At 35.4% G+C, this 25,641-nt stretch overlaps 1 protein-coding gene and 1 pseudogene across 15 annotated transcripts in view; both read left to right on the plus strand.

The window, feature by feature from the left end:
• Positions 1-25,641, plus strand: part of ZMYM4 (zinc finger MYM-type containing 4) — a 165,852-nt gene that overhangs the window by 46,461 nt on the left and 93,750 nt on the right. For all 15 annotated transcript variants that reach the window (XM_086378680.1, XM_086378691.1, XM_086378702.1 and 12 more), the window contains one exon: positions 2,159-2,204. In XM_086378680.1, the coding sequence (XP_086234806.1) occupies positions 2,159-2,204 (46 nt within the window). The remainder of the gene's footprint in view (positions 1-2,158; positions 2,205-25,641) is intronic.
• LOC147374974 (U2 spliceosomal RNA) lies at positions 10,301-10,460 on the plus strand (annotated as a pseudogene).

Here is a 25,641-nt window from a genome sequence, read left to right on the forward strand (position 1 = left end):
AAATCAAAGTGAGTCAAAAGTAGATTCTCCCTTAATTGAAGCTCTACCATAGTAAGAAGTTCAAATACACAGAGAGGCTAACATTAAAAGGAGATAACCACATAACACTGGAAATTGTACTTGAGGGGCTTCAATGTATTGAAAATATTATTTATTTAATGGATTTGAATATATATTTTGAAAATTTCTGTTTAAAAAATACTGGCATATGCTGACATACCGTTTCCCTAGTTACTCTTGTTTCATTTGTGCCTTTCAGTTTTTAATATGCAAGACTTCATGGAAATAGTTTTCTTAATGTGTTTTTAGAACAGCTTAATAGAGATGTAGTTCATATGTCATGCAATTCACCCATTTAAAGCATATAATTCAATAGTTGTATTTTCACAGTTGTGCAACCACATCAGTTTTAGATCATTTTCATCACCAGAAAAAGAAAAAGGCAGTGTTGTCCAAAAAATGCATTTTCTTCAGACACTCAAACCCCTTTTCAGTGTAGCCCAGTGCTTTCATTCTTTGGCTTGCAGAGTCATGTCTCCCGTTTCCCTTTTATTCACATAGCTCATTGAGTGGAATGGTAGGTAAAGTGGCCTTTACTGTTTCTTTCCTTTTTCACTGTTTATATAGTTGAATTCAGTTATGTTAAATGTGTTTAATGAATCATCTGCATGATAATTTTTTATTTTTCTTTTTGTTTTCTTTTTGAAATTTTGAAATTTCACCAGGATGTGCCTTCCCGCCCCCCACTTTCTCTTTGGTATTTGGTATACCCATTCAATCTCAAATATCCATTTATTTAGTTCAGGGAAATTTTCTTCTATTATTTCACCTGTTTATTGTTCTCTTCCTTGGATTTGCCTTTGAGATTTCTTTTATACCTAATTGCTTAATCTTTCATGTTTTCATATAAAATATCTTTCAACTCTAACTTTTTGTTTTGTTTTTTTTTGGAAGTTTTTAGAACTCTTGTCAAAAGCTTGCCCAGCAAAATTTTTATTTTCTTGTCTGCTAATATTTTCATATGTCTCCTTTTCATGGCCATCTGGGTTTAGTTTTTGTATCTGTAGCCTCTCACGTATCTCAGCACTTAAAAGTAGAAACTTCTTTTCTGTAAATTGTTTCCTCCTGGAGTGGTTATTCTTTAATTCTTCTTGAACCTTCTCTTTCACATAGTTAATTTCTTTCAGAAATCTGGGATCCTTGATTGTCTTTTTGTTCAATGAATCTTAGATATTATTGATTACTATAGCTAGCTGTTGTGTTTTATTTGTAGTTATGTAGGTAGCTAGGTAGTTCTTTTTCCCTGAAGTTTCCCCTTTGAATGGGGAGACTCACCTGTAGTTTAGTGGGTTTATCATGAAGCAGAGTTACTTCTCTTCTTGCCTCATGGATGAATAGTAGGTAGGGAGGCAGGAGGTTGGAATGCTCACACTGCCAAAATGAGGAGGGCTTTAAAGACTAGAAGTGAAAAATGCTAGTTGTGTCTTTATCAGCTTCTGAGTGGAGTTCCCTCTGCTTTAGATTTCCCCTTCTCTGTGTCTGTTTTAAAGGTCTGAAGTTACTTTATACTTGGCTCTGTTTCTGTATTGGGCCCTAACATACTCAAAAAGGAATCGTTTCTGTAATTTGACTAACTTTGATTTAAAGAGCAGCAGATTTCTGGCTTTCGCCTGAGAGTAAAACCTATTGATGCGATTGTTCTGTTCAGTTTTGATTAGAAGTTTAACATAGTTCTAATAATAAGTGTTGAAAGTTCTCAGTAAGTGTTGGCTGTGTTTTATTATTATTACAAATGTATATCATCTTTTGTGTTATGTGATAGAAAAGTGATTTGTAGCTTTTCCAAATCACTTTGTTGTATACCTGAAACATTGTAGATCAACTATACTTCAGTTTTTATAAAACCTTAAAAAATAGCTTTTTTAATAGGGAGAGTATGTATGTATCTCTTAACTTTTGGTTTGGAAGTTTTGGCCTGAGAACCCTTTTATCCGTACTAAATTTTTGTTTTACTCTATTTGGTAGTGTTTTTGTTTATATTGTTATGAATTTGCATACTTTGGGTGAAGATTACGACTCTTAAGGGAGGAAGAAGGGATACTAAAAAGTATGAATGAAGAATGATAATAATGTTACTTTTCTTTTTTTGCTTTTTCAGTTTGAGCAGAAAACTGGTGCAGTTTTTGATGAAATTGTAGAGAACTGTAAGTACCATTCTTAAAAAAAAACCCAAAACAGTGGTGTCTTAGATAATAAATACAAGTCTAGAGAAGGCATTTATCTATCACAGTGATTAGTTAGGGCTAATTAGTGTGATGGTCCAACTTGATTTGGTTTAGATCTTTCCACACCATCTTAGTGTTTTAATAAAGTTAATCTGACTTGTAAGAATCTTACTCTTTTCTTTAAATATTCTTGTAGTTACTACTATTGAAATATAGCCATGGTTTGTATATGTGTGGATCATGTTGAACTTATCACTCAAACTTTGTTTACAGGGTCTCTTAATTCTCTCTTCATATTTTTTCCATTGTTACATGATTTTCTTAAAAGAAACTTTGTTTCTTAGATTATAAAAGTAATACATTCAATTTTATAATACAAAAATGAATAAAGCAGAAAATAAAAACCTTTATCTTTACCATTCTCCAAAGAGAATCTGGTTTGAAAGTGTAATATATATCTTTCCAGACTTTTTTCTATGAATGTAAATACATATCTTTATGTGATGGGCGGGAAGAGTGTACTGTTCTTGCATTTTTCATACAACTGCCTGGACATCTTCTGTTAGTGTTTATGGACCCATTTTATCCTTTTTAGTGTGTACTCAGTATTTTATTGTCTCACTGTACTGTAAGTTAACCAGATTCCTCTTTTACATGTGTGATATTATTTTCAACTTTTTACTGTTACAAACAGTGTTAAGTATGCATTTCTGTACACGTTTTTGTCTACTTATTGAAGTGTTTGTGTAGAATAAATTCCAAGAATAGAATTTTTTCTTCCAGTTTTATTGAGATATAATTGGCATGTTTTGACTTATGTACATCATTAAATGATTGCCACAGTAAGTTTAGTGAATCTAAGAATAGAATTGATGAATCATCAAAGGATGTTCATGCACTTGCTTATGATGGATAAATTTCATCATCTAAAATTCCTAAGGCAAGGGAAATGGGCTTTTCTTTTGTTTTGTTTTCTGTTTACCTTCACTAAAGGGATCTAGTAGTACCTTCCTTCTCTTTGGAATTAGTTTGTTAATATTTTTTGGGTGGTAACAGTTCTTTAGATTGCATATTGAAAAGTAACTAGCGTTCCTGATCTTCAGTGGATTTAATTATTAAATGTCCTTTTTATTGCATGCAAGTTTCAAAAATAGACTTTTGCTTGCTTGTCTCAAGAAAAAACATTTAGAAGTGTACTGGGGTATTTCACAAATATCAGGGAGGAGATAAAGAACACATTTCCTCCAGGGAACTCAATGAAACGTGATCATGGGCCTGCTCTGTCTAGTACTGCCAAAAAGCAGTTATGCTCCAGTGACTTTTAGTCTTTTTGTTTATCCATTTTAGATTTTAAGTTCCTAGTAAAAAGATTATAATTGGTCCAGCTGGTGTATCTTTGAACCAGTTGTCTGTGGTCGGGGGAACAGGGTCAAAAAGTAAAACATGCTGTTAGAAGGTATTCCTCAGCCATTGCTTCACGTTCAGCAAGTAATTTTTGATTTCCTGCTTCTGGATATGCCTTTGCTCAAGTCTGTATGCCAGAAATAGTAATTAATAGTAATAGTAATTAATCAAATAGCTTTCTAATGATGCTTTTGATTGGATACTTCTTTTGTGAAAGATGTTGCAGTACCAACAGTTTTAAAGCAGAAATCTTAAGGCAGTGAAGTACTAAGCATGCTGCTCCATGTGGCTCTTGACACACAACGTTTGGAATTTGTATTTCTGGTGCAGGTACTCTTTTTTGCTCCAGCCCTGCAAGCATTTTTAGGCTAGGGGTTTGCATGCAGGGGATTTTAAACCAAATGTTGAATGCAAATGGTGTGGTAAAGATTACCGTTTATCTCCCTCTTTCTGGTAGTTTATAATTAAGGGGCTGTTGAAGGCAGAGAAGTAACTAGCTTGGAAGAGGAGGCTGCTCTGCCTCCATAAGGGAGCTCAGGAACATAGACCTCTACATATAGAGAGAAGGGCAGACCACTATATAGATGGTATTCTGGAAGTTTCTGATTCCAAAGATGGCCATTTGAGGCCTACCATTTTGTCTTGATGTCCAGAAAAAAAGGAGATTCACTGTATCTCAGGCAGGTGCCTGAAAATGTTTTGTGTAATACCAGACCTAACTGTGTGTTCATTGCCCAAGACCACTAGGATGGGAACTTCAAGTATTTGTTTTATAAATCAAGTTCAGCCCTTCTAGGGTGCAACCTTTCAGCAAACTACAGTGTCTGCTACTGTAACCCTATCAGTGAGGCCTTCGGGAAATTTGGTTTAAACATGAAAATAGTTAAATTGGCGTTCCAAATATATAGTGTTTTCAATGAAAGAGATTTAAAAGAAAAAAAAAATCTTTAATATTTTATGCAAATCAGAAGAGAAAGTAGAGTTGTCCACCTTCTAGTTTGTCATTTGTCTGGAGAATTGTACTGTCGATTTTTTAAGGTAACATGTTGGTAGTGGAAATGACTGATGTATAACTGATGTTCCTTTAACTATTGCTTCACATTATTTATGTGCAGTTTGAAAGAAGTTCAAAAATAATTTTTATTGACATATAGTTTATTTACAATGTCAATTTCTGCTATACAGCAAAGTGATTGTGTTATACATTTTTTTAATATTCATTTCCATTTATAGGATATTGAGTATAGTTCCCTGTGTTTATACAGTAGGACCTGGTTGTTGAGAGATTTTTTAAAAAATGCTTTTAGATAACTGCTTCTTTAAATCAAGGACTTCCATTGACTGAATGGCTCTAAGGTAACCACCAGGGAAGAATCCACCTGCCAGTGCAGTTTCAGTCCCTGGATTGGGAGGATCTCCTGGAGAAGGAAGTGGCCACCCACTCTGATATTCTTGCCTAGGAAATCCTATGGACAAAGGAACCTTGTGGGCTACAGTCCATGGGGTTGCAAAAGAGTCAGGCACGACTTGGCGAGTAAATGATAATAACAAAGATAACCACTTGGTCATTTACCAGTGGTTAATTTTCTTACTAATAGAAAAAGTTCATTGAATGTAACAAACTCGACAACTTCAAGGGAAAAATAAGAGCATTGTTGAATTTTCGTGTGCAGTCTTTGGATTAAAAAACTATTCTTATTGTTTTGATCACTTGCAGTATACTAGTTTATTTGTGAAAAACTTTACGTGTATTACTTTTTTAAAATCTTGATCATTATATAACTGGTAGATTAGATTCAACCATGTGTTGATATAACAGAAACACAATAGAAAAACTTATTTATTTATTTATTTTTTAAATTTTATTTTATTTTTAAACTTTACATAATTGTATTAGTTTTGCCAAATATCAAAATGAATCCGCCACCGGTATACATGTGTTCCCCATCCTGAACCCTCCTCCCTCCTCCCTCCCCATACCATCCCTCTGGGTCGTCCCAGTGCTCTAGCCCCAAGCATCCAGTATCGTGTATCGAACCTGGGAAAAACTTATTTTCTATGTGAAAAAAGCCTAGATGAAAAAATGCTCTGGTTATCAGGAATACAGGGTATTCTGGTTTTCTTTATCACTTCCTTAGTGTTTGGCTTCCATTCTCTGATGTTCTGAGATTCCTGCTGTGTCTTCAGCTTGTGATGGGTTAGGGAGGAAGGCAAAAAGGCATACTTCTCAATGGAATCAGCCTCTTAAAGAACTTTCCTAGAAACTCTACATATATATATTGGTTTCCATTTCATTAGCCATCCTGATTTTGAAGAAAACTAGGATTGTCCTTTAGCTGTGCCTGTTGGTCCAGCAGTAAAATTAAGGATCTCTTAATGAAGAGAAAGGGAATTGTTACCAGGTGTGTAATCTCTGCCATAACAACCCTCTGGATGAAGATATTACAGCTGTTTCTGTGTTACTAAGGAGGAAACTAAGGCTTAGAGACATCATTTAAAGTGGTACAACCAGGATTTGAATGCAGGTTTATCTTAACTCCCAAGCTCCTCTAAGCTCCTCTTAAATCTCTTGTTACCTAGTTCTGAACTGCCCCCTGGTTCACTGGAATCACAGGTCTTGAATAGTAATTGTTATTCGGTAGAAATAAAAGAATATTTTGTAAAGTAATTTAGAGATATTTTAATGAGTGTTAACCATGACGAGTTTTTGGTACCGTCTATCAGCAGTAAAGAATCCGCTTGAAATTCAGGAGACACAGGAGACGTGGGTTCGAGACGTGGGTTCAATCCCTGGGTTCGGAAGATTCCCCTGGAGTAGGGTGTGGCGACCCACTCCAGTGTTATTGCATGGAGAATTGCCATGAACAAAGGATCCTGACAGGCTGCAGCCCATAGAGTTGCAGAGAGTCAGGCACAGCTGAAGCAACTGAGCACACAGAGTGTCAACATCAGTTTGTGTTTGAATTATAAAACATCTGTCTTATCAGTGCAGTTCAGTTTTTAAAAGAACTAATAAGTTGAGCAGTGTTGTTTTTTTTTTTAACCTCAGAGCTACTTAAAAATTTCTGTTTATATGGCCTATTGCTGAGTATTGTTTTTGTCCTTCCAGCATTTGAAGGAATATCTTCTTTATGAAAATGTTGAAATCAAAACCTAGAGTTGTCTTTAAAGATAAAAACATGGGAATAAAACTGAGATGACTTTAACTTAAAACACCTCACCATTCTTAATAATTTTCTAGTTTATTAAATAAAAACATAGTTTTTTTTGAATTAAGCATTGTATTAAGTTTTTAAACTAATTTTTTCTTTATTTCTATGTTGCTAAAAGGAATATGTATTTGAAAACAAGTTACACTTTTATTTTAAGATTGTTATCTTTAAAACTGAGTGGTGACAGGAAAACTTAGAGACTGAAAGGAAGACATGAGTTGCATATGAATTTTAGTTTATGTTGATAACTAGTATAAAAGATTGGTAGAGTTGAAAGTATAAGACAAATTTTTAAATATAAGATGATTCAAATACAGGGTTCTCATCCATTTTCCAATGAAAAGATCACAACACTTAAGTTTTTAATTTCTACAGTGCATGTTGTCTTAGACATATAGATGAAAATCAGGTGTCTGTTGATCCATGTTAATTCAACTATTGTTAATTTAAATATATACATCTTTAAACTTCATGTTGCTGCTGCTGCTGCTAAGTCACTTCAGTTGTGTCCGACTCTGTGCAACCCCGTAGATGGCAGCCCACCAGGCTCCTCCGTCCTTGGGATTTTCCAGGCAAGAGTACTGGAGTGGGGTGCCATTGCCTTCTCCAAAACTTCATGTTAAGTAATATTAATTTAGAAAATACTTCTTTTCTCACAGTTATTTTGTGAAAGAATTTTAAGTACCTAACATGCATATTTTAGAAATTTGACTTTGTTAACACTAGTGTCATTTCTTAAATCAGTTAATAGTTTTCTAGAGCCTGCTGTCTAAATTATTTAAGATAAAGCATAGTTTGAATTTGCATTCTTATTACTGATAATGTGCTGCTTAACAGATCACCATAGTGGTTTAAAACGACAGTTTTATTATGCTTGTCGATCTGTGGCTCAGATATTCCGAAACGATACACGTGAGATGTCTTGTTTTTGTTCTGCAATATCTTGGTTCTTGGCTAGGAAGATTTGGAAACTCAGTAGGGAGAATCTGGAAGTGTGTTGTGTATCACATTTATCCTTTCATCTGTTGATGGACATTTAATTTGCTTCTATGTCTTAGCTGTTGTAAATAATGCTGCTGTGAACATTGGTGTGCATGTATCTTTTCAAATTTGTTTCCTCTTTCCTGGATATGTGTCCAGGAATGGAATTGCTGGATCATATAGTAACTTTTTAGTTTTTTAAGAAAACTTCAGATTGTTTTCTGTGGTGACTGTCTCAGTTTACATTCCCACTAACAGTGTAGGAGGCTTCCTTTTCCTGTACACTCTCTCCAGCATTTATTATTTGTGAACTTGTTGACGATGGCCATTCTGACCAGTGTGAGGTCATTGTAGTTTTGATTTGCATTTTTCTAGTAATTAGCTATGCAGAGCATCTTTTCATGTGCCTGTTGGCCATCTGTATGTCTTTAGAGAAATGTCTATTTAGGTCTTATGCCCATTTTTTGGAGTGAATTGTTTTTTTGATACTGAGTTGTATGATGTGTTTGCTTATTTTGGAAATTAAGCCTTTGCCAGTCACATTGTTAGCAAATATTTTCTTCCATTCTGTAGGTAGGTTGTCTTTTTTTTTTTTTTTTTAATGGTTTTCCTTTGCTGTGCAAAAGCTTTTTAAGTTTGGTTAGGTTCCATTTATTCTTGCTTTTACTTCTTTTACCTTGAGAGACTGATCTAAGAAAATTTTATGTCTGAGAATGGTTTGCTTATGTTCTCCTCTAGGAATTTAACGTTTCATGTGTTATCTTTAAGTTTTTAAGTCATTTTGCATCCATTTTGATGTCTGGTGTTCGGGAGTGGTCTAACTTTAGTGATTTATATGACACTGTCCAACTTGCCGAACACCACTTACTAGAAAGACTGTCTTTTCTCCATTGTATATTGCCCCTTTGTTGAGGATTAATTGACTGTAGGAATGTGGTCGTATTTCTGGCCTCTCTGTTTTGTTCTGTTGATCCATATATCTGTTTTTGTGCCAAAACCTTCATGTTTTGATTGCTGTAGGTTTGCAGTATTGTCTGAAGTCTGGGATGTTGTTCCTCTACCTTTGTTCTTCTTCCTCTGAACTGCTTTGGCAATTGTCGGTCTTTGTGATTCTGTGTAAATTTTAGGATCATTTTTTCTTTTAGGATCGTTTGTGGAAAATGTCATGGATAATTTGATAGGGATTGCATTAAATCAATAGATTGTGGTGTATAGTGTGGCCATTTTAGCAATATTAATTCTTCAAATCTGATGTCAATATTTTATAGTTTTCAGCATATGTCGTTTACCTGCTTGGTTAGGTTTATTCCTTTTTTTTTTGGTTTAAACAATTTTAAATGAGATTATTTTTAAACTTTCTGTTTGTGACTTCATTGTTAGTGTAAAGAAATGCAACAGATTTCTATATATTGAACTGTGTCCTATTATCTTGCTGAATTCATTTATTCTAATTGTTTTGTGTGGAGTCTTTAGGGTTTTTTGTATGAATATTGTATCATCTGCATACAGTGACAGTTTTACTTCTTCCCTTCCAATTTGGATATGTCTTCTTGTTCTTGTCTTTGCTGTGGCTAAGATTTCCAGTACTGTGTTGAAGAGAAGTGATGAGGGTGGACATGCTTGTACTGTTGGAGAATTTAGCAGGAAGGCTTTTAGGCTTTCACTGTGGGGTGTTACATTGACTGTGGGTTTGTCATAAATAGCTTTTATTATGTTGAAATACGTTCCCTTTGTACTTGTTTTGGTAAGTTTTTAATGAATGGGTGTTGAATTTTATCGTTTAGAGTTTCTGTTGCCTTATTGGTTTTCAGTTTGGACAGTCTGTCCGTTGATGTCAGTGGGGTTTTGAAATCCCCTACTGTTGTTATGTTCCCCTCAGTTTCTTTTTTATGTCTGTTTGTACACTGTTTTATGTGTTTAGGTGCTCTGTATTAATGATCCTTTTGTTATTATATAGTGTCCTTCTTTGTCTGCCTTTACGATGTTTGTTTTAAAATCTTTTTTTTTTAATGTTGCTATCACTTTGTTGTCATTTCCATTTACATGAAATGCAGTTTCCATTCCCTCACTTTCAGTCTGTTCATGTCTTTTGCCCTAAAGTGGGTCTCTTATAGGCAATATGATTGTACATTCTTGTTATCCAATCAGCTATCATGTGTCTTGTGATTGCAGCTTTTACTCCATTGACATTTATAATTGTTATTGATAAATATGTATTTATTGCCATTTTTCTTTGCCTGTCTTTATAGTTTTTAACCACATTTTCATTATTGATCAGTATATTGTTTGGTTTTGCTTATTTATGAATTTTGTATTATTTTTGAATCATTCTATATGTTACCACTTTGTTTTTTTCATTATACTTGGTATTTGTCTGTATTCATTGTTTAGCTCTCATTCATTCATCACTGATGTGTAATTCATTATTAACGCCCACCCTAATAAATTTCTGTTTATTCATTTTTAATTGTGGTAAAAATCGCTTCTCGGCCTTTTGGCTAAGATCAAGTGTAGTATCTGTTCTTATCAGTTTAATTGTGGTAAAAAACACATAATGCAGAATTTACCATCTTAATCATTTTTAAGTGTACAGTTTCGTAATATTAAGTACATTCACATTTTTGTGCAACAAATCTCTGAAACTATTTTGTCTTGCAAAACTGAAATTTCTATACCCATGGAACAAAAATACCCTCCCGTCTTAAGGTTTTTACGTGTTGTAACATGTATTAGGGTTTTCTTCTTCTTTTTTTTTTTTTTTTTTGGTTTTCTTCTTTTTTAAGAATGAGTAATACTCTGTTGTATGGCTAATACCACATTTTGTTTATCTGTTTTATTGATGGGCATTTGGGTTGCTTCTGCCTCTTGGTCTATGTGAGTAATGCTGCAAATACCACCTTTTGATATGCTTGTTGGCCATTTGTGTTCTGGCAGAAATGTGTTTTTCAAGTCCTATGATCATTTTTGATTTTTTATTCTTACTGTTGATTTATGAGTTCTTTATGTATTCTGGGTATTATTCCTTATCAGATGTATGATTTGCAAATACTTTATTCCATTCCATGTGATGCCCTTTTACTCTGTTGATAGTTTCTTTGGATGTGCAGAAGTTTTAAAAATTGTTTGTCCCATTTGTTTATTTTTGCTTTTGCTGCCTGTGCTTTTGGTGTCATATACAAAAATATATTGCCTCTTCCAATGTAATGAAAGTTTTTCCCTGTGTTTTCTTTTAGGAGTTTTATACTTTTAGGTCTTCTGTTTAAAATATATCACAATTTCAAAATCTGCTTTACTGTTTATAGACTGCTTGATATTTCTAGTTTTTCCATTGCCAGTCTTTCCTCTATGAACATCCTTGTATGTCTTTTGATTCATTTAAGAAAGTATCATGTGTGGAATTCATGTAAAATCTATTATGGTGAGTCTCTGTCAAAAAACAAACTTAGAATCTTTTGGTTTAGGATAGGAATTGACTAACTGTTTCTCTAAAAGACCAGATAGTTAATATTTTAGATATTTTGCCATCTCTGTTGCAGCATATTCACCTCTGTCTTTTCGGCATGAAAGCAACCATAGACAATACATGAAGAGATTAGTGTTTGTTTCCAGTGAAACTTTATTGGCACTGAATTTTGAATTTAACATTATTTTCATGTGTCTTTTTTGTTTTTTAACTGTTTAAAAATGTGAAAATCATTCTTAGCTCATGGGTTATGTAGATAGGACACAGGTGGCTTTTGGATTTAGCATTCAGACATAATTTACATACCCCTGCTCTAGAGTGCATATGGAAGGTGATTGCTCAGGCATTGGATGTGTACATTCTCAACTTACTAGAACTGCAAAATTTACTGTTTTCATTTGTTTATATTTCTACCATTATTTAGAGTTTTGGTCACTATGCATCTGGGCAACACTTATTACTAGACTTAAATATTTTGTAATTATAGTAGAAGGAAATGGCAGCCCACTCCAGTGTTCTTGCCTGGAGAATCCCAGGGACGGGGGAGCCTGGTGGGCTGCCGTCTATGGGGTCGCACAGAGTCGGACATGACTGAAGTGACTTAGCATAGCATAGCATAGCATAGCAGGTATAACATGGAATTCATTTTTAAAATATTTATATTTAACTGATTAATAATTTAGTTGAATATTTTTTCATGTTTTTGGCTCTTTCTGGTTCCTCTACTGCAAAATCTGTTGCCCATTTGCTGTTGCACTGCTGACCTTTTCTTAACTGCATTGTAGGAGTTCTCTAAGTATCCTAAAGAAGAAACATGTCAGTTATAAATATTAAAAAAGAATTTTCCTAACTCATGACTTGACCTAATAAGTCTTTACATAAGCTGAAATTAATTTTAATATATTTGAATGATAATAAATATTAGAGTCTTTTATGATTTGATTTTTTAAAAATTTTATTTAGATAAACCTTTTCTAGGCTGACATCAGAAGGATATTTCATGTTGTTTCCTAAAATGTTCATTGGTTTTACCTTTAACACATAGCTCTTTGAATTCTTATAGAGTTAAGTGTTTCAACTGTTTTATGGTTTGGGTTAGGGAATTAATTTATTTCTTGCCATAATACTAACAAATTATCTCATTACCAATCATCAAATACTGTTTTCTTCACACAGTTACTTGAAAAGCTATTCTGTAGTGTATACCTATGGGCTTTCCCCCACATTGTCCAGTGGAATTTTTGTTTATTTCTGTGCCATGTTCTTTTAATTAATTTAGCTTTGCAATAAGTCTTGTTTGATAACCTGATAGTTCACATATCCTTGAAAATTTTTCTTCAGGAATGTATCACCTATTCTTGTTACTGTTAATTTTAGAAATACTTTACCAAGTAGCTAACAAAACAAAATTGTAAGAGCAGAATTTTGATGGACTGTTTTTTGAGTCTGTCGATCAACAGACAATTGGCATGTTTATGATATTGACTGACTGTGAACTTTGTGTGTCTTTTTATTTATTTAATTCTTTATTGCCTTTCAATAAAATTTTATAATCTATAAAGATTATCTTGTAAGCTTTTTATTTTATATTTTAGCATTTAAATCTTACTTAATTTGATATTTATTTTTGTATGCAGGATAAGATTGGGGTACAGTTTTTTCAGATGAGTAATTACTTGTGGTAACATATATTAAATAACTTATCTTTTCATCTAAATAGTTGATATTCATCAGTGAACTCAATTGGCACTACTGAGATGTATTTAAGTCATATATATGTGGGAATCTTTTTCTGAATTTCTTTTACATTCTGTTAACATTTACATAGTAATATTTATCATAAACATATATTTATTGCTATATTATCTTCAGTGATTTCATTAATAGTATGTATTATTATAAAAATATGTTAATACTGTATACTTTTTGGATTTGAGGTATTGGCTTTGCTCTGCTCTGTCAAGCCAGTGTCTTAGTTTTAATCTGTTAAAGCTTTTCTTTAGGCTCTTCACCCACTAAATTTTAATATGATTTATTGAATATCTGAAAATAGTCTTTTGGAATTCTGATTGAAAATACATACATTTATATGTTATTTTTTTGGAGAATCAGTATTTTACTATATTTTTCTGTTCAGAAACAAACTAGATTTTAATACAGATTTTGATTTATGCCATTTACTTAATTTTTAGAGTTGCTTTCAAGTAACTGTATTGTGTTTTTCTTCTATCATTTATTCTTAAATATCTTATTTTTGTTAAGTGTAATAGTTCTCATATTTTATCACTTAGGGATAATTATTGTTGGTTTCAGTCACATTTGCTAAGGCTTTATTACATTAAAAACTCCCCATTTTACAAGGAATGGCCGAAGAATATTTATATATTACTGAACTCAATTTGCTAATATTTCATTAAGGATTTTTTCTGACAGACTTTGTGTACAGCTAGAGTTATATCTTCATTAAATGTTTTATAGAATTCATAGGAAAACCACCTTGGCTTACAGATTTCTTGGTATGAGGTTTTTGGTTTTAAAGGCATACATTTCCCATTTATTTTAAAATTTTGAGCATAATTGTTTTCCAAAATATTTTTGATGTCTGTTGTAGAACTTCTCGCCATGAAACCTCAGTTCCTGACCCTGAAGTGCTACTCTTTTCTGTGAGAATGAATGTGCCTCCAAGGGACCTGGCGCATCATGCACTTTTCACAAGGGTGTGCAAGAACTAATAAATCAGTCCTTATGAGATTGAATATGCATTTGGTATGCACTTTAATTTTCCTAGGTATATAGAATACTCTTTCAACTTTGTCCTTTAATACTAAAGGAAAGAAGAAAACCTATGCATGAGTACTAAAAAATCTGATCTCCAGAAATCAAAACAGTATCAAATAACAGTTGTCCTTCAGAACCAAATATGTGACTGTTAGTTAGTGATTTTTTTTTCTTTCTCATTCTTTCTTTTGAAAGTGAAAGTCACTCAGTTGTGTCTGACCTTTGCGACCTCATGGACTGTAGCCCACCAGGCTCACCTGTCCGTCGAATTTTCCAGGCAAGAATACTGGAGTGGGTTGCCATTTCCTACTCTGTGCTGTGAGGTTTTAAGTTATGAATTCAAAATTTTCAATAAATACAGGATTATTTATATATTTACTCTTGTGTCAGGTTTGTTATGTTTTCAAGTAGTTTGTTCATTTCACTTAACTGGTCTTTTCCTTTTAGGTTATAATTATTTTAAAAGTGGGAAGGAGGGACTTCCCTGGCAGTCCAGTGATTAAAACTCTGCCTTTCAATGCAGGCAGTGCAGGTTCAATCGCTGCTCAGGGTGCTAGGATCCCACATGCCTAGGGGCCCAAAAACCAAAATATTAACCACATAAAAAATATTTTCCACATAAAAAATATTGTATAACAAATTCAAAAAGACATAAAAAAGCTGGTTCCCATCAATAAACTCTTTCTAAAAAGTAAGGGAAAGGATGGATACTTTGCTGACAAAGGTCTGTCTAGTCAAAATCTATGGTTTTTCCAGTAGTCGTGTATGGATGTGAGAGTTGGACTATAAAGAAAGCTGAGTGCTGAAGAATTGATACTTTTGAACTGTAGTGTTGGAAGAGATTGTTGAGAGTCCATTGGACTGCAAGGAAATCAAATGAGTCAGTCCTAAAGGAAATGTGTCCTAAATATTCATTGGAAGGACTGATATAGAAGTTGAAGCTCCACTACTTTGGCCACCTGATGTGAAGAACTGACTGACTGAAAAAGACCCTGATGCTGGGAAAGATTGAAGGCGGGAGGAGAAGGGGACAACAGAGGATGAGATGGTTGGATGGCATCCCGAGCTCGAGTTTGAGCAGGCTCCTGGAGTTGGTGATGGACAGGGAAGCCTGGCATGCTGCACTCATGGGGTCGCAAAGAGTTGGACACGATTGAACAACTGAACTGAAGGATGGATAGTGGCAACTGTTTATGGTTTTAATTTACATTTCCCTGCAGACTAATGATTTCAAACATTTTTTCAGTGTGTGTATTAGCCTTTCTTAAAATGTTTCCTTTGTAAAGTGTCCCGAGTCTTTGCCCATTTTTTGAATTGTTGGTTTGTTTTTTCTATTATATTATTATAAGGGTTTTTTACATATTCTGGATATGAATCTTTTATTTTGTAGATGATTAGATAGAAATAGTTTCATTGAGTTAGACAAAGCTGTGGTCCGTGTGATTAGATTGACTAGTTTTCTGTGATTATGGTTTCAGTGTGTCTGCCCTCTGATGTCCTCTTGCAACACCTACCATCTTATTTGGGTTTCTTTGACCTTGGACGTGGGGTATCTCTTCACGGCTGCTCCAGCAAAGTGCAGCCGCTGCTCCTTACCTTGGATGAGGGGTATCTCCTCACTGCTACCCCTCCTGACCTTGAACGTGGAGTAGCTCCTCTAGGCCCTCCTGCACCCGCGCAGCCACCGCTCCTTGGACGTGCCCTGCCCTAACTAAGCCATGCCCTGTGGGGCAACCCAACGGGCAGGTCATGGTGGAGAGGTCTGACAGAATGTGGTCCACTGGAGAAGGGAATGGCAAACCACTTCAGTATTCTTGCCTTGAGAACCCCATGAACAGTATGAAAAGGCAAAATGATAGGATACTGAAAGAGGAACTCCCCAGGTTGGTAGGTGCCCAATATGCTACTGGAGATCAGTGGAGAAATAACTCCAGAAAGAATGAAGGGATGGAGCCAAAGCAAAAACAATACCCAGTTGTGGATGTGACTGGTGATAGAAACAAGGTCCGATGCTGTAAAGAGCAATATTGCATAGGAACCTGGAATGTTAGGTCCATGAATCAAGGCAAATTGGAAGTGCGCAAACAGGAGATGGCAAGAGTGAACATTGACATTCTAGGAATCAGCCAACTAAAATGGACTGGAATGGGTGAATTTAACTCAGATGACCATTATATCTACTACTGCGGGCAGGAATCCCTCAGAAGAAATGGAGTAGCCATCATGGTCAACAAAAGAGTCCGAAATGCAGTACTTGGATGCAGTCTCAAAAACGACAGAATGATGATCTCTGTTCGTTTCCAAGGCAAACCATTCAATATCACAGTAAGCCAAGTCTATGCCCCAACCAGTAACGCTGAAGAAGCTGAAGTTGAACGGTTCTATGAAGACCTACAAGACCTTTTAGAACTAACACCCAAAAAAGATGTCCTTTTCATTATAGGGGACTGGAATGCAAAAGTAGGAAGTCAACAAACACCTGGAGTAACAGGCAACTTTGGCCTTAGAGTACAGAATGAAGCAGGGCAAAGGCTGATAGAGTTTTGCCAAGAGAACACACTGGTCATAGCAAACACCCTCTTCCAGTAACACAAGAGAAGACTCTACACATGGACATCCCCAGATGGTCAACACCGAAATCAGATTGATTATATTCTTTGCGGCCAAAGATGGAGAAGCTCTATACAGTCAGCAAAAACAGGGGGCTGACTGTGTCTCAGATCATGAACTCCTTATTGCCAAATTCAGACTTACATTGAAGAAAGTAGGGAAAACCACTAGACCATTCAGGTATGACCTAAATCAAATCCCTTATGATTATACAATGGAAGTGAGAAATAGATTTAAGGGCCTAGATCTGATAGATAGAGTGCCTGATGAACTATGGACAGAGGTTCATGACATTGTATAGGAGACAAGGATCAAGATCATCCCCATGGTAAAGAAATGCAAAAAAGCAAAATGGCTATCTGGGGAGGCCTTACAAATAGCTGTGAAAAGAAGAGAAGTGAAAAGCAAAGAAGAAAAGGAAAGATATAAGCATCTGAATGCAGAGTTCCGAAGAATAGCAAGAAGAGATAAGAAGCCTTCCTCAGGGATCAATACAAAGAAATAGAAGAAAACAACAGAATGGGAAAGACTAGAGATCTCTTCAAGAAAATTAGAGATACTAAAGGAACATTTCATGCAAAGATGGGCTCAATAAAGGACAGAAATGGTATGGACCTAACAGAAGGAGAAGAGGTTAAGAAGAGGTGGCAAAAATACACAGAAGAACTGTACAAAAAAGATCTTCACGGCCTAGATAATCATGATGGTGTGATCACTCACCTAGAGCCAGATATCCTGGAATGTGAAGTCAAGCGGGCCTTAGAAAGCATCACTACGAACAAAGCTAGTGGAGGTGACGGAATTCTAGTTGAGCTATTTCAAATCCTGAAAGATGATGCTGTGAAAGTGCTGCACTCAATATGCCAGCAAATCTGGAAAACTCAGCAGTGGCCACAGGACTGGAAAAGGTCAGTTTTCATTCCAATCCCAAAGAAAGGCAATGCCAAAGAATGCTCAAACTACTGCACAATTGCACTCATCTCACAAGCTAGTAAAGTAATGCCCAAAATTCTCCAGGCCAGGCTTCAGCAATACGTGAACCGTGAACTTCCAGATGTTCAAGGTGGTTTTAGAAAAGGCAGAGGAACCAGAGGTCAAATTGCCAACATCTGCTGGATCATGGAAAAAGCAAGAGAGTTCCAGAAAAACATCTATTTCTGCTTTATTGACTATGCCAAAGCCTTTGACTGTGTGGATCACAATAAACTGTAGAAAACTCTTCAAGAGATGGGAATACCAGACCCCCTGACATGCCTCTTGAGAAACATATATGCAGGTCAGGAAGCAACAGTTAGAACTGGACATGGAACAACAGACTGGTTCCAAATAGGAAAAGGAGTACGTCAAGGCTGTATATTGTCACCCTGCTCATTTAACTTCTATGCAGAGTACATCATGAGAAACGCTGGGCTGGAAGAAGCACAAGCTGGAATTAAGATTGCTGGGAGAAATATCAATAACCTCAGATATGCAGATGACACCACCCTTATGGCAGAAAGTGAAGAGGAACTCAAAAGCCTCTTGATGAAAGTGAACGAGGAGAGTGAGAAAGTTGACTTAAAGCTCAACATTCAGAAAACGAAGATCATGGCATCTTCATGGTCCCATCACTTCATGGGAAATAGATGGGGAAACAGTGGAAACAGTGTCAGACTTTATTTGGGGGGCTCCAAAATCACTGCAGATGGTGATTGCAGCCATGAAATTAAAAGACGCTTACTCCTTGGAAGAAAAGTTATGACCAACCTAGATAGCATATTGAAAAGCAGAGACATTACTTTGCCAACAAAGGTCCGTCTAGTCAAGGCTATGGTTTTTCCAGTGGTCATGTATGGATGTGAAACTTGGAATGTGAAGAAAGCTGAGCGCCGAAGAATTGATGCTTTTGAACTGTGGTGTTGGAGAAGACTCTTGAGAGGCCCTTGGACTGCAAGGAGATCCAACCAGTCCATTCTAAAGGAGATGAGCCCTGGGTGTTCTTTGGAAGGAGTGATGCTAAAGCTGAAACTCCAGTACTTTGGCTAGCTCATGCGAAGAGTTGACTCATTGGAAAAGACTCTGATGCTGGGAGGAATTGGGGGCAGGAGGAGAAGGGGATGACAGAGGATGAGGTGGCTGGATGGCATCACCGATTCGATGGACGTGAGTTTGAGTGAACTCCGGGAGATGGTAATGGACAAGGAGGCCTGGTGTGCTGTGATTCATGGGGTCACAAAGAGTCAGACACGACTGAGCGACTGAACTGAGATAGGAATAGATGTGGATATATCTGTCTCCATCTATTCAGGTATTCTGTGGCTGATGTTTTCATTATATTTGGTGTCTTTTGAAAAGCACAAGTTTTAATTTTGATTAAATTCCATGAAATTCGATTTTTTGTTGTTTAGCCACTCAGTTGTGTTCGACTTTCTGACCCCATGGACTTCAGCTCGCCAGGCTTCTCTCTCCTTCACCATCTCCCGGAGCTTGCTCAAACTCATGTCCATTGAGTTGGTGATACCATCCAGCCATCTTGCCCCCTGTAAGACCCTTGCTCATTGCTCATTGCTCATTGCTCATTGCTCATTGCTCATTGCATAAGGTGGCTAAAGTATTGGCGCTTTAGCATCAGTCCTTTCAATGACTATTCAGGGTTGATTTCCTTTAGGATGGACTGGTTTGATCTCCTTGCTGTCTAAGGGACTCTTTTCCAACATCACAGTTTGAAAAGTATCAATTCTTCAGCACTCAGCTTTCTTTATGGTCCAGCTCATACATCCATACATGATTACTGGAAAAATTATAGCTTTGACGGTATGGACCTTTGTTGGCAAAGTAATGTCTCTGCTTTTTAATATGCTGTCTAGGTTGGTCATAGCTTTTCTTCCAAAGAACAAGTGTTTTTTCACTTCATGGCTGCAGTCACCATCTGCAGTGATTTTGGAGCCCAAGAAAATAATCTTTTTTCTGATTGATTTATTTTGATACTTTTTTGAAGATTAAATGTTCTGTATGTTTGGTTTTATTTTGGGCTCATACTGTTCCAAGGATCTATATGTCGTTCCTTATGTCAGTACCACATTGTATTAATTACTTTTAAGTTTTATATGAGATCACATAGTCTAAGCCATTTTTTTCAAAAGTTGTTTTTTGTATTCCAGATCTTTTGCATTTTCTTGCAGTTTCTTAGAAACACCTTGTTATTTTTCTATAAAAAAGCTTCCTGGGATTTTGATTGGGATTCTCATCTATAGATGAGTTTGGGGAGAATTGACATCTAAAAGAGTTTTCCTGTTCATGAATGTTTTGTATCTTTTAAAAAATTTATGTAGATCATCTTTCCTTTTAGCAGGGTTTTGTAATTTTTAAGTATGAGTCTTATGCATATTTTGTTATCCCTGTACATTTAAAATTTCTTGTGCTATTGTAAATGAAATTAAAAAAATTATATTTGCTGATGTATAATTTACATATAAGATGTACTATATCATGAAATCATTTTCAACTTTTTACTTCAAAATAATTACAGACTTATAAAACAAGTTAGTGTAAGCCATTCATTTCTTCTTAAAATTTGCTTTGTGTATTTAACTCCTTTGTATTTACACAGACATTTTATAATCAACATGTAAAGGTATATAGATAAACCATTGGCTATTTGATTAGAGTTGCATTAAATTTGTGGATTAATTTGGAGGAGAATTGACATCTTAAATATATCCATGAGCATTGCATATTTCTGAGTTTATTTAGTTCTTCTTTAAATCTGTAAATAATAAATTATTTAATTTCTAAATAACCTTTTATAGTTTTAGCCTATAGATTTTGCATATATTTAAGAAATTAGCATTCCTGTTTTTCTTTTGGTCTTTTAAATATTTTGCTTCAGTTTTGTGTGTATTTGGATAAATTAAGGGACAGTTTTCCCCCATACTATCCAATTTTTCTCTTCCAAGTCAGTTAATAACAGTCCATTCTTTCCTTACTAATTTGAAATTTAATATTCCTATTTTTTATTCTATTATAATGATTAAAAAAATTTTTTTTCATTTTCCAGTTGATGTTTATTATCTTTGTAGATGCCTTTTCTCTGGTTGAGGACCTTCTCTTCTCTGTATTTGCGAGATTTTTTTCATGAATGACTATTTTGTCAAATGGTTTCTTTTCATATGCTGAAATGATCATGTGTTTTTCTTTATTGTGTTCATGTAGTGAATTGATTTTTGAATCTTAAACCCACCTTGCATTTGTGATATAAATCGTACTTTGTCATGATCTATTCTTTGTTTTGTATCTTTTAAAATCCAATTTGCTAATATTTTAAGTATTCTGATTTTTTAGCACCTATATTTATGAAGGATATTGGTATGTAGTTTTTTTTTTTTGGTCACATCTTTCTCTGGCTTTGGTTCCAGGATGATAATGGCCTCATAATATTAGTTAGAAAGTGTTCCTTTCTCTTATATTTGCTGAAAGAATCCATGTAAGGTGGGTATTACTTCTTCCTTAAGTATTTAATTTGCTAGTGATGTCATCTAGTCTTGATGTTGTTCATATTTTCTATTTCTTCTGTGTAATTTATACTTTTCAAGGCATTTTCTCATAAGTCAGCACAGTCTGGTAGAACTTTCTCTGACTATTGAAATATCTACATTGTACTACACCATTAAAGTATAGTAGCAACTGTCTGTGGCAGTAGAGTACTTGAAATGTGATTAAGTGCAGAACTGAAGTTCTAATTTTATTTAAGTGTGTAACTGGTGACTTACTGTACTGAATAGTATAGATCTTAAGTTGTTAATTTCATTTCCATAGAATTATTAATAATTCTTAAATGATTGTCATATACTGTGAATAATAGTTTTAGTTTATGTTCATAGTTTTAAAATTTTTTTCTACATAATTGTTCATAGGGAATTCCCTGGTGGTCCAATGGTTATTAGGACTCTGAGCTTCCACTACAGGGAACCTGGATTTGATCCCTGCTTGGGGAGCTAATGTCCTGCAAGCTGTGTACTGTGGTAAAAAACACAGACACACACACAATTGGGAGATATAAGGTTGTTTTTAATATTAACTTATTTTTACTCTAATGAAACCTTTATTGCTGTCTCTTTTACTCCTGAGGATTGGTAATTTGTGTCTTCTCTTTCTATCCTTTCCTCCTCTATGTATTTTTTATTAAAATATTTTAAGTGTAAAAATACACATAAATTAAAATTTACCATTTTTATCATTTTTAAATGTTCAGTTCAGTACTGTTAATTACATTTAGATTGCTGTGCAGCCAATCTATTAACTTTTCATCTTGCAAGACTGAAAGTCTGTGTCTATTACACTCCCTATGTATCCTTTCAGCGGTGTTATCTACCTCTTTACTGTCTGCCTCTATGAATTTTACTCTTCTGGGTACCTCATAGAAGTGGAATTATACAGTATTTGTCTTTATGGGACTGGTTTATTTCATTTAAAATGATGTCCTCAAGGTTCATCTGTGTTGAAGCAGATGTCAGAATTTCCTTCCTTTTTAAGACTGAGTACTATTCCACCATGGGCTTCCCTGGTGGCTCAGCTGTAAAGAATCTCCTGCCAACGCAAGAGACATGATTTTGACCCTTGGGCTCCAAAGATCCCCTGGAGAAGGAAGTGGCAACCCACTCTGGTATTCTTGACTGGGAAATTCCATGAACAGAGGAGCCTGGCGGGCTACAGTACATGGTGTTGCAGAAGAGTCAGACAGAACTTAGAGACTGAAAGCAACAACAGCGACAGTATTTCATCATATGGATATACCACATTTTATCAGTTCAGTCAGCAGTGGACAGATACTTGAATTACTTCCATCTTTAAGCCATTGTAAATAATGCTGACTTCCCTGGTGGCTCAGACATTAAAGCATCTGTCTACAGTGTGGGAGACCTGGGTTCAATCCCTGGGTCAGGAAGTTCCCAGGAGAAGGAAATGGCAACCCACTCCAGTACTCTTGCCTAGAAAATCCCATTGGACGGAGGAGCCTAGTGTCCATGGGGTCGCAAAGAGTCGGACACGACTGAGCGACTTCACTTTCACTTTTTCTTTCTTAAGCCATTGTAAATAATGCTGCAGTGAACATGGTATACCGATATAAATATCTCTTACAGACCATGCTTTTTATTCTTTTGAGATGATGTGGTAATTCCATTTTCAACTCTTGAGAAACTGCCGTACTGTTTTATGTAGCAGCTGTACCACTTTCCATTCACACCAACAATGTGCAAGGGTTCCAGTTTCTCCACATCTTCACCTCTGTGGTTATTTTTGCTTTTTTGATAGTAGTTAGCCTACTGAATGTGAGTTGATACCTGATTTCAGTTTTGATTACGTTTCCCAAATACTTAGTGATGTTGAACATCTTTTTCATATATTTGTTTGCCTTTATTATTTCTCTCTGTTTATGGTTAATTTGTCTAGAAGCTTATCATTTTTGTTCTTTTTGAAGATCTTGCTTTTGGTTTTTCTTTACTGTTTATTGTCTGTTATATAGATTTTTCTTTTTATCTTCATTACTTCTTCTGTTGAGTTGGCCAAATGTTCATTTGCTTTTAAGTAAAATTAAAAGACATTGATATTTTCACTTTTACCAAGAACTTTATTGAACAGTGTATTCACTAACCAAATAAACTTTTTGGCCAACCAAATGAACTTTTTGGCAAGTCCAATCAATACTTGTGCTTAATTTGATTTTTTTTCTTGCTTATAAAGGTGGAAGTTTAAGTCATAGGTTTTAAATGTATAAATCTGTAAGTTCCCCCTCTAAGGACTTCTTTTATTGCCCTTCTCAAGCTCTGTTGTGTGTTCATGAACTTTATTAAGTTCATGTGCATGCATGCATGTTAAGTTGCTTCAATCGTTTCTGACTCTTTGCGACCCTATGGACTGTACCCACCCTGGCTCCTCTGTCCATTGGCATTCTCCAGGCAAGAACACAGGCATGGGTTGCCATGCCCTTCTCCAGGAGATCTTCCATACCCAGGGATCGAATCCGTGTCGCTTGTATCTCCTGCACTGGCAGGTGGGTTCTTTACCACTGGGTTCTTGCCCACCTGGGGAGCCCCTACTCATTTTATAATATTTTCTAATTTTCCTTGTGATTTCTTTTTTGACCAGTCACTTTTTTAAAATGAAGTTTTTATTTCTAAATATTTGGGGTTTTTTCACATGTGCTTTTGTTACTGAGTGCATTTTGGTCAAAGTAATTATTCTGTATGAGTTCCATTCTTTGATAATTCTTCCATACAATATTTCCATCACTTATCACGTGATCTATATTGGTGATTGTCCCATGTATATTGGAAAAGAGTATGTGTTTGCCATTTATGGGTTAACATTTTATAAATATCAGTTAGGTTTAGTTGGTTGACAGCATTTTTTTGGGTCTTTTATATTTTTGTTGATTTACTGCTATTCAATTAATGGCAGAGAAGTGTTAAAACTATTCAGATATTGCAATAAAGTTATCTACTTTTTCCCCTTAAATTTTATTTATTTATTTATTTTATTTGGCTACATGGGATCTTCTTTGCTGCACTATGGCACGGGGGATCTTTAGTTACTTCATGAAGAATATAGTTTTCTGACCAGAGATTGAACCTGGGCCCCCTGCATTTGAGAGCAGGGAGTCTTAACTACTAGATCACCAATGAAGTCCCTATTTTTACTTTTAATTGTGTTTGTTTCCAGTATTCCTTGTCTAGGTCTAGGTTTCCATCCGGTGTCTTTCTTTAGGCAGAACTTTCTTCAACATTTCTTGTCATATAAGTCTGCTGATAACACATTCTTTCATATGTAATAATAATAATATAGTTTTTTTTTTATTTCTGTCTCCTCCTGTTTACTGTTTTCATCTGTATAGTCTAATGTACAGTTAACTCATTCAGTTAAATTTTCATTTCAGATATATTTTTCAGTTTTAGAAGTTTCTTTTTTAAAAATATAGTTTCTACTTTTATTCTCATTAAGATCATGCTTTGCATTAAATCTTTCTACTTTTTTAAAAAATAACTTTTGAAGTATTTTCTGCTAATCTAATCCCATCATTTATATTCTTTCTGGCTCCATTTCTGTTGGCTGAGTTTTCTTCTGGTTATGACTCTCATGTCTTTTTCAAATGTGTTACAGTTTTTGATTGGATGTGGTATATTGTTAATGTTACATTAAGTGTTAGATTATATTTTATATTTCATATTATATTTCCTTTAAGGAGCATTGAGTTTTATTCTGACATTCAGTTTGCTTTGATTCAGCTTGATTTTTTGTTTTGTTTTGTTTTGTTTTTGAGATTTGCTTTTAAAGCTTGTTAGGACAGCTCTAGGGTTGGCTTTTGTAGCTCACTTGGTAAAGAATCTGCCTGCAGTGCAGGAGACCTGGGTTCGATCCCTGGGTTGGCAAGATCCCCTGGAGAAGGAAATGGCAACCCACTCCAGTATCCTTGCCTGGGAAATCTCATGGACAGAGGAGCCTGGTGGGCTACAGTCCATGGGGTCGCAAAGAGTCGGGCACGACTGAGCGACTAACACTAACCCCAGTCCTACTTTTAACGTGTGACTTTTTGAGGTCTCCATTGATTCTCCTAGTTGTTTGATGAGGTTTCTTGCCGGGGTCCAGCCCCGACTGATCCAGGGTATTCGAAGGGGAGACGGAGTCGGCGACTATTTACATATTTATCAAAGATATAAAGAGTAATAGAATGAGGATAGCTCAGTAGGAAAATTCAGTGGAGAAAAGAGGCTGAGTAGCTTGGTTTACGCGGGAGACCAATAAAACTTCAAGACAAGAAGTTTGCACCAGTTACGTAGGCCGCAGGCGCCCTCTTGAATAGCGGAAGGTGCCCCACCCTAGACACCTTCTCGAGTGGGTCTTAGAAGCCCAGGCATAATAAGTAAGCATGGTGGGTTCCACGCTCCAGATGGAGACTCCGCTGGAAGTTAAAGGGAAGAATGACATGGGGAGA

This window comes from Bos grunniens, chromosome 3 (assembly GCF_055505025.1).
Source record: "Bos grunniens cultivar Pamir isolate PY7600 chromosome 3, Bosgru_T2T1.0, whole genome shotgun sequence".
NCBI classification, from domain to species: Eukaryota; Metazoa; Chordata; class Mammalia; order Artiodactyla; family Bovidae; genus Bos; species Bos grunniens.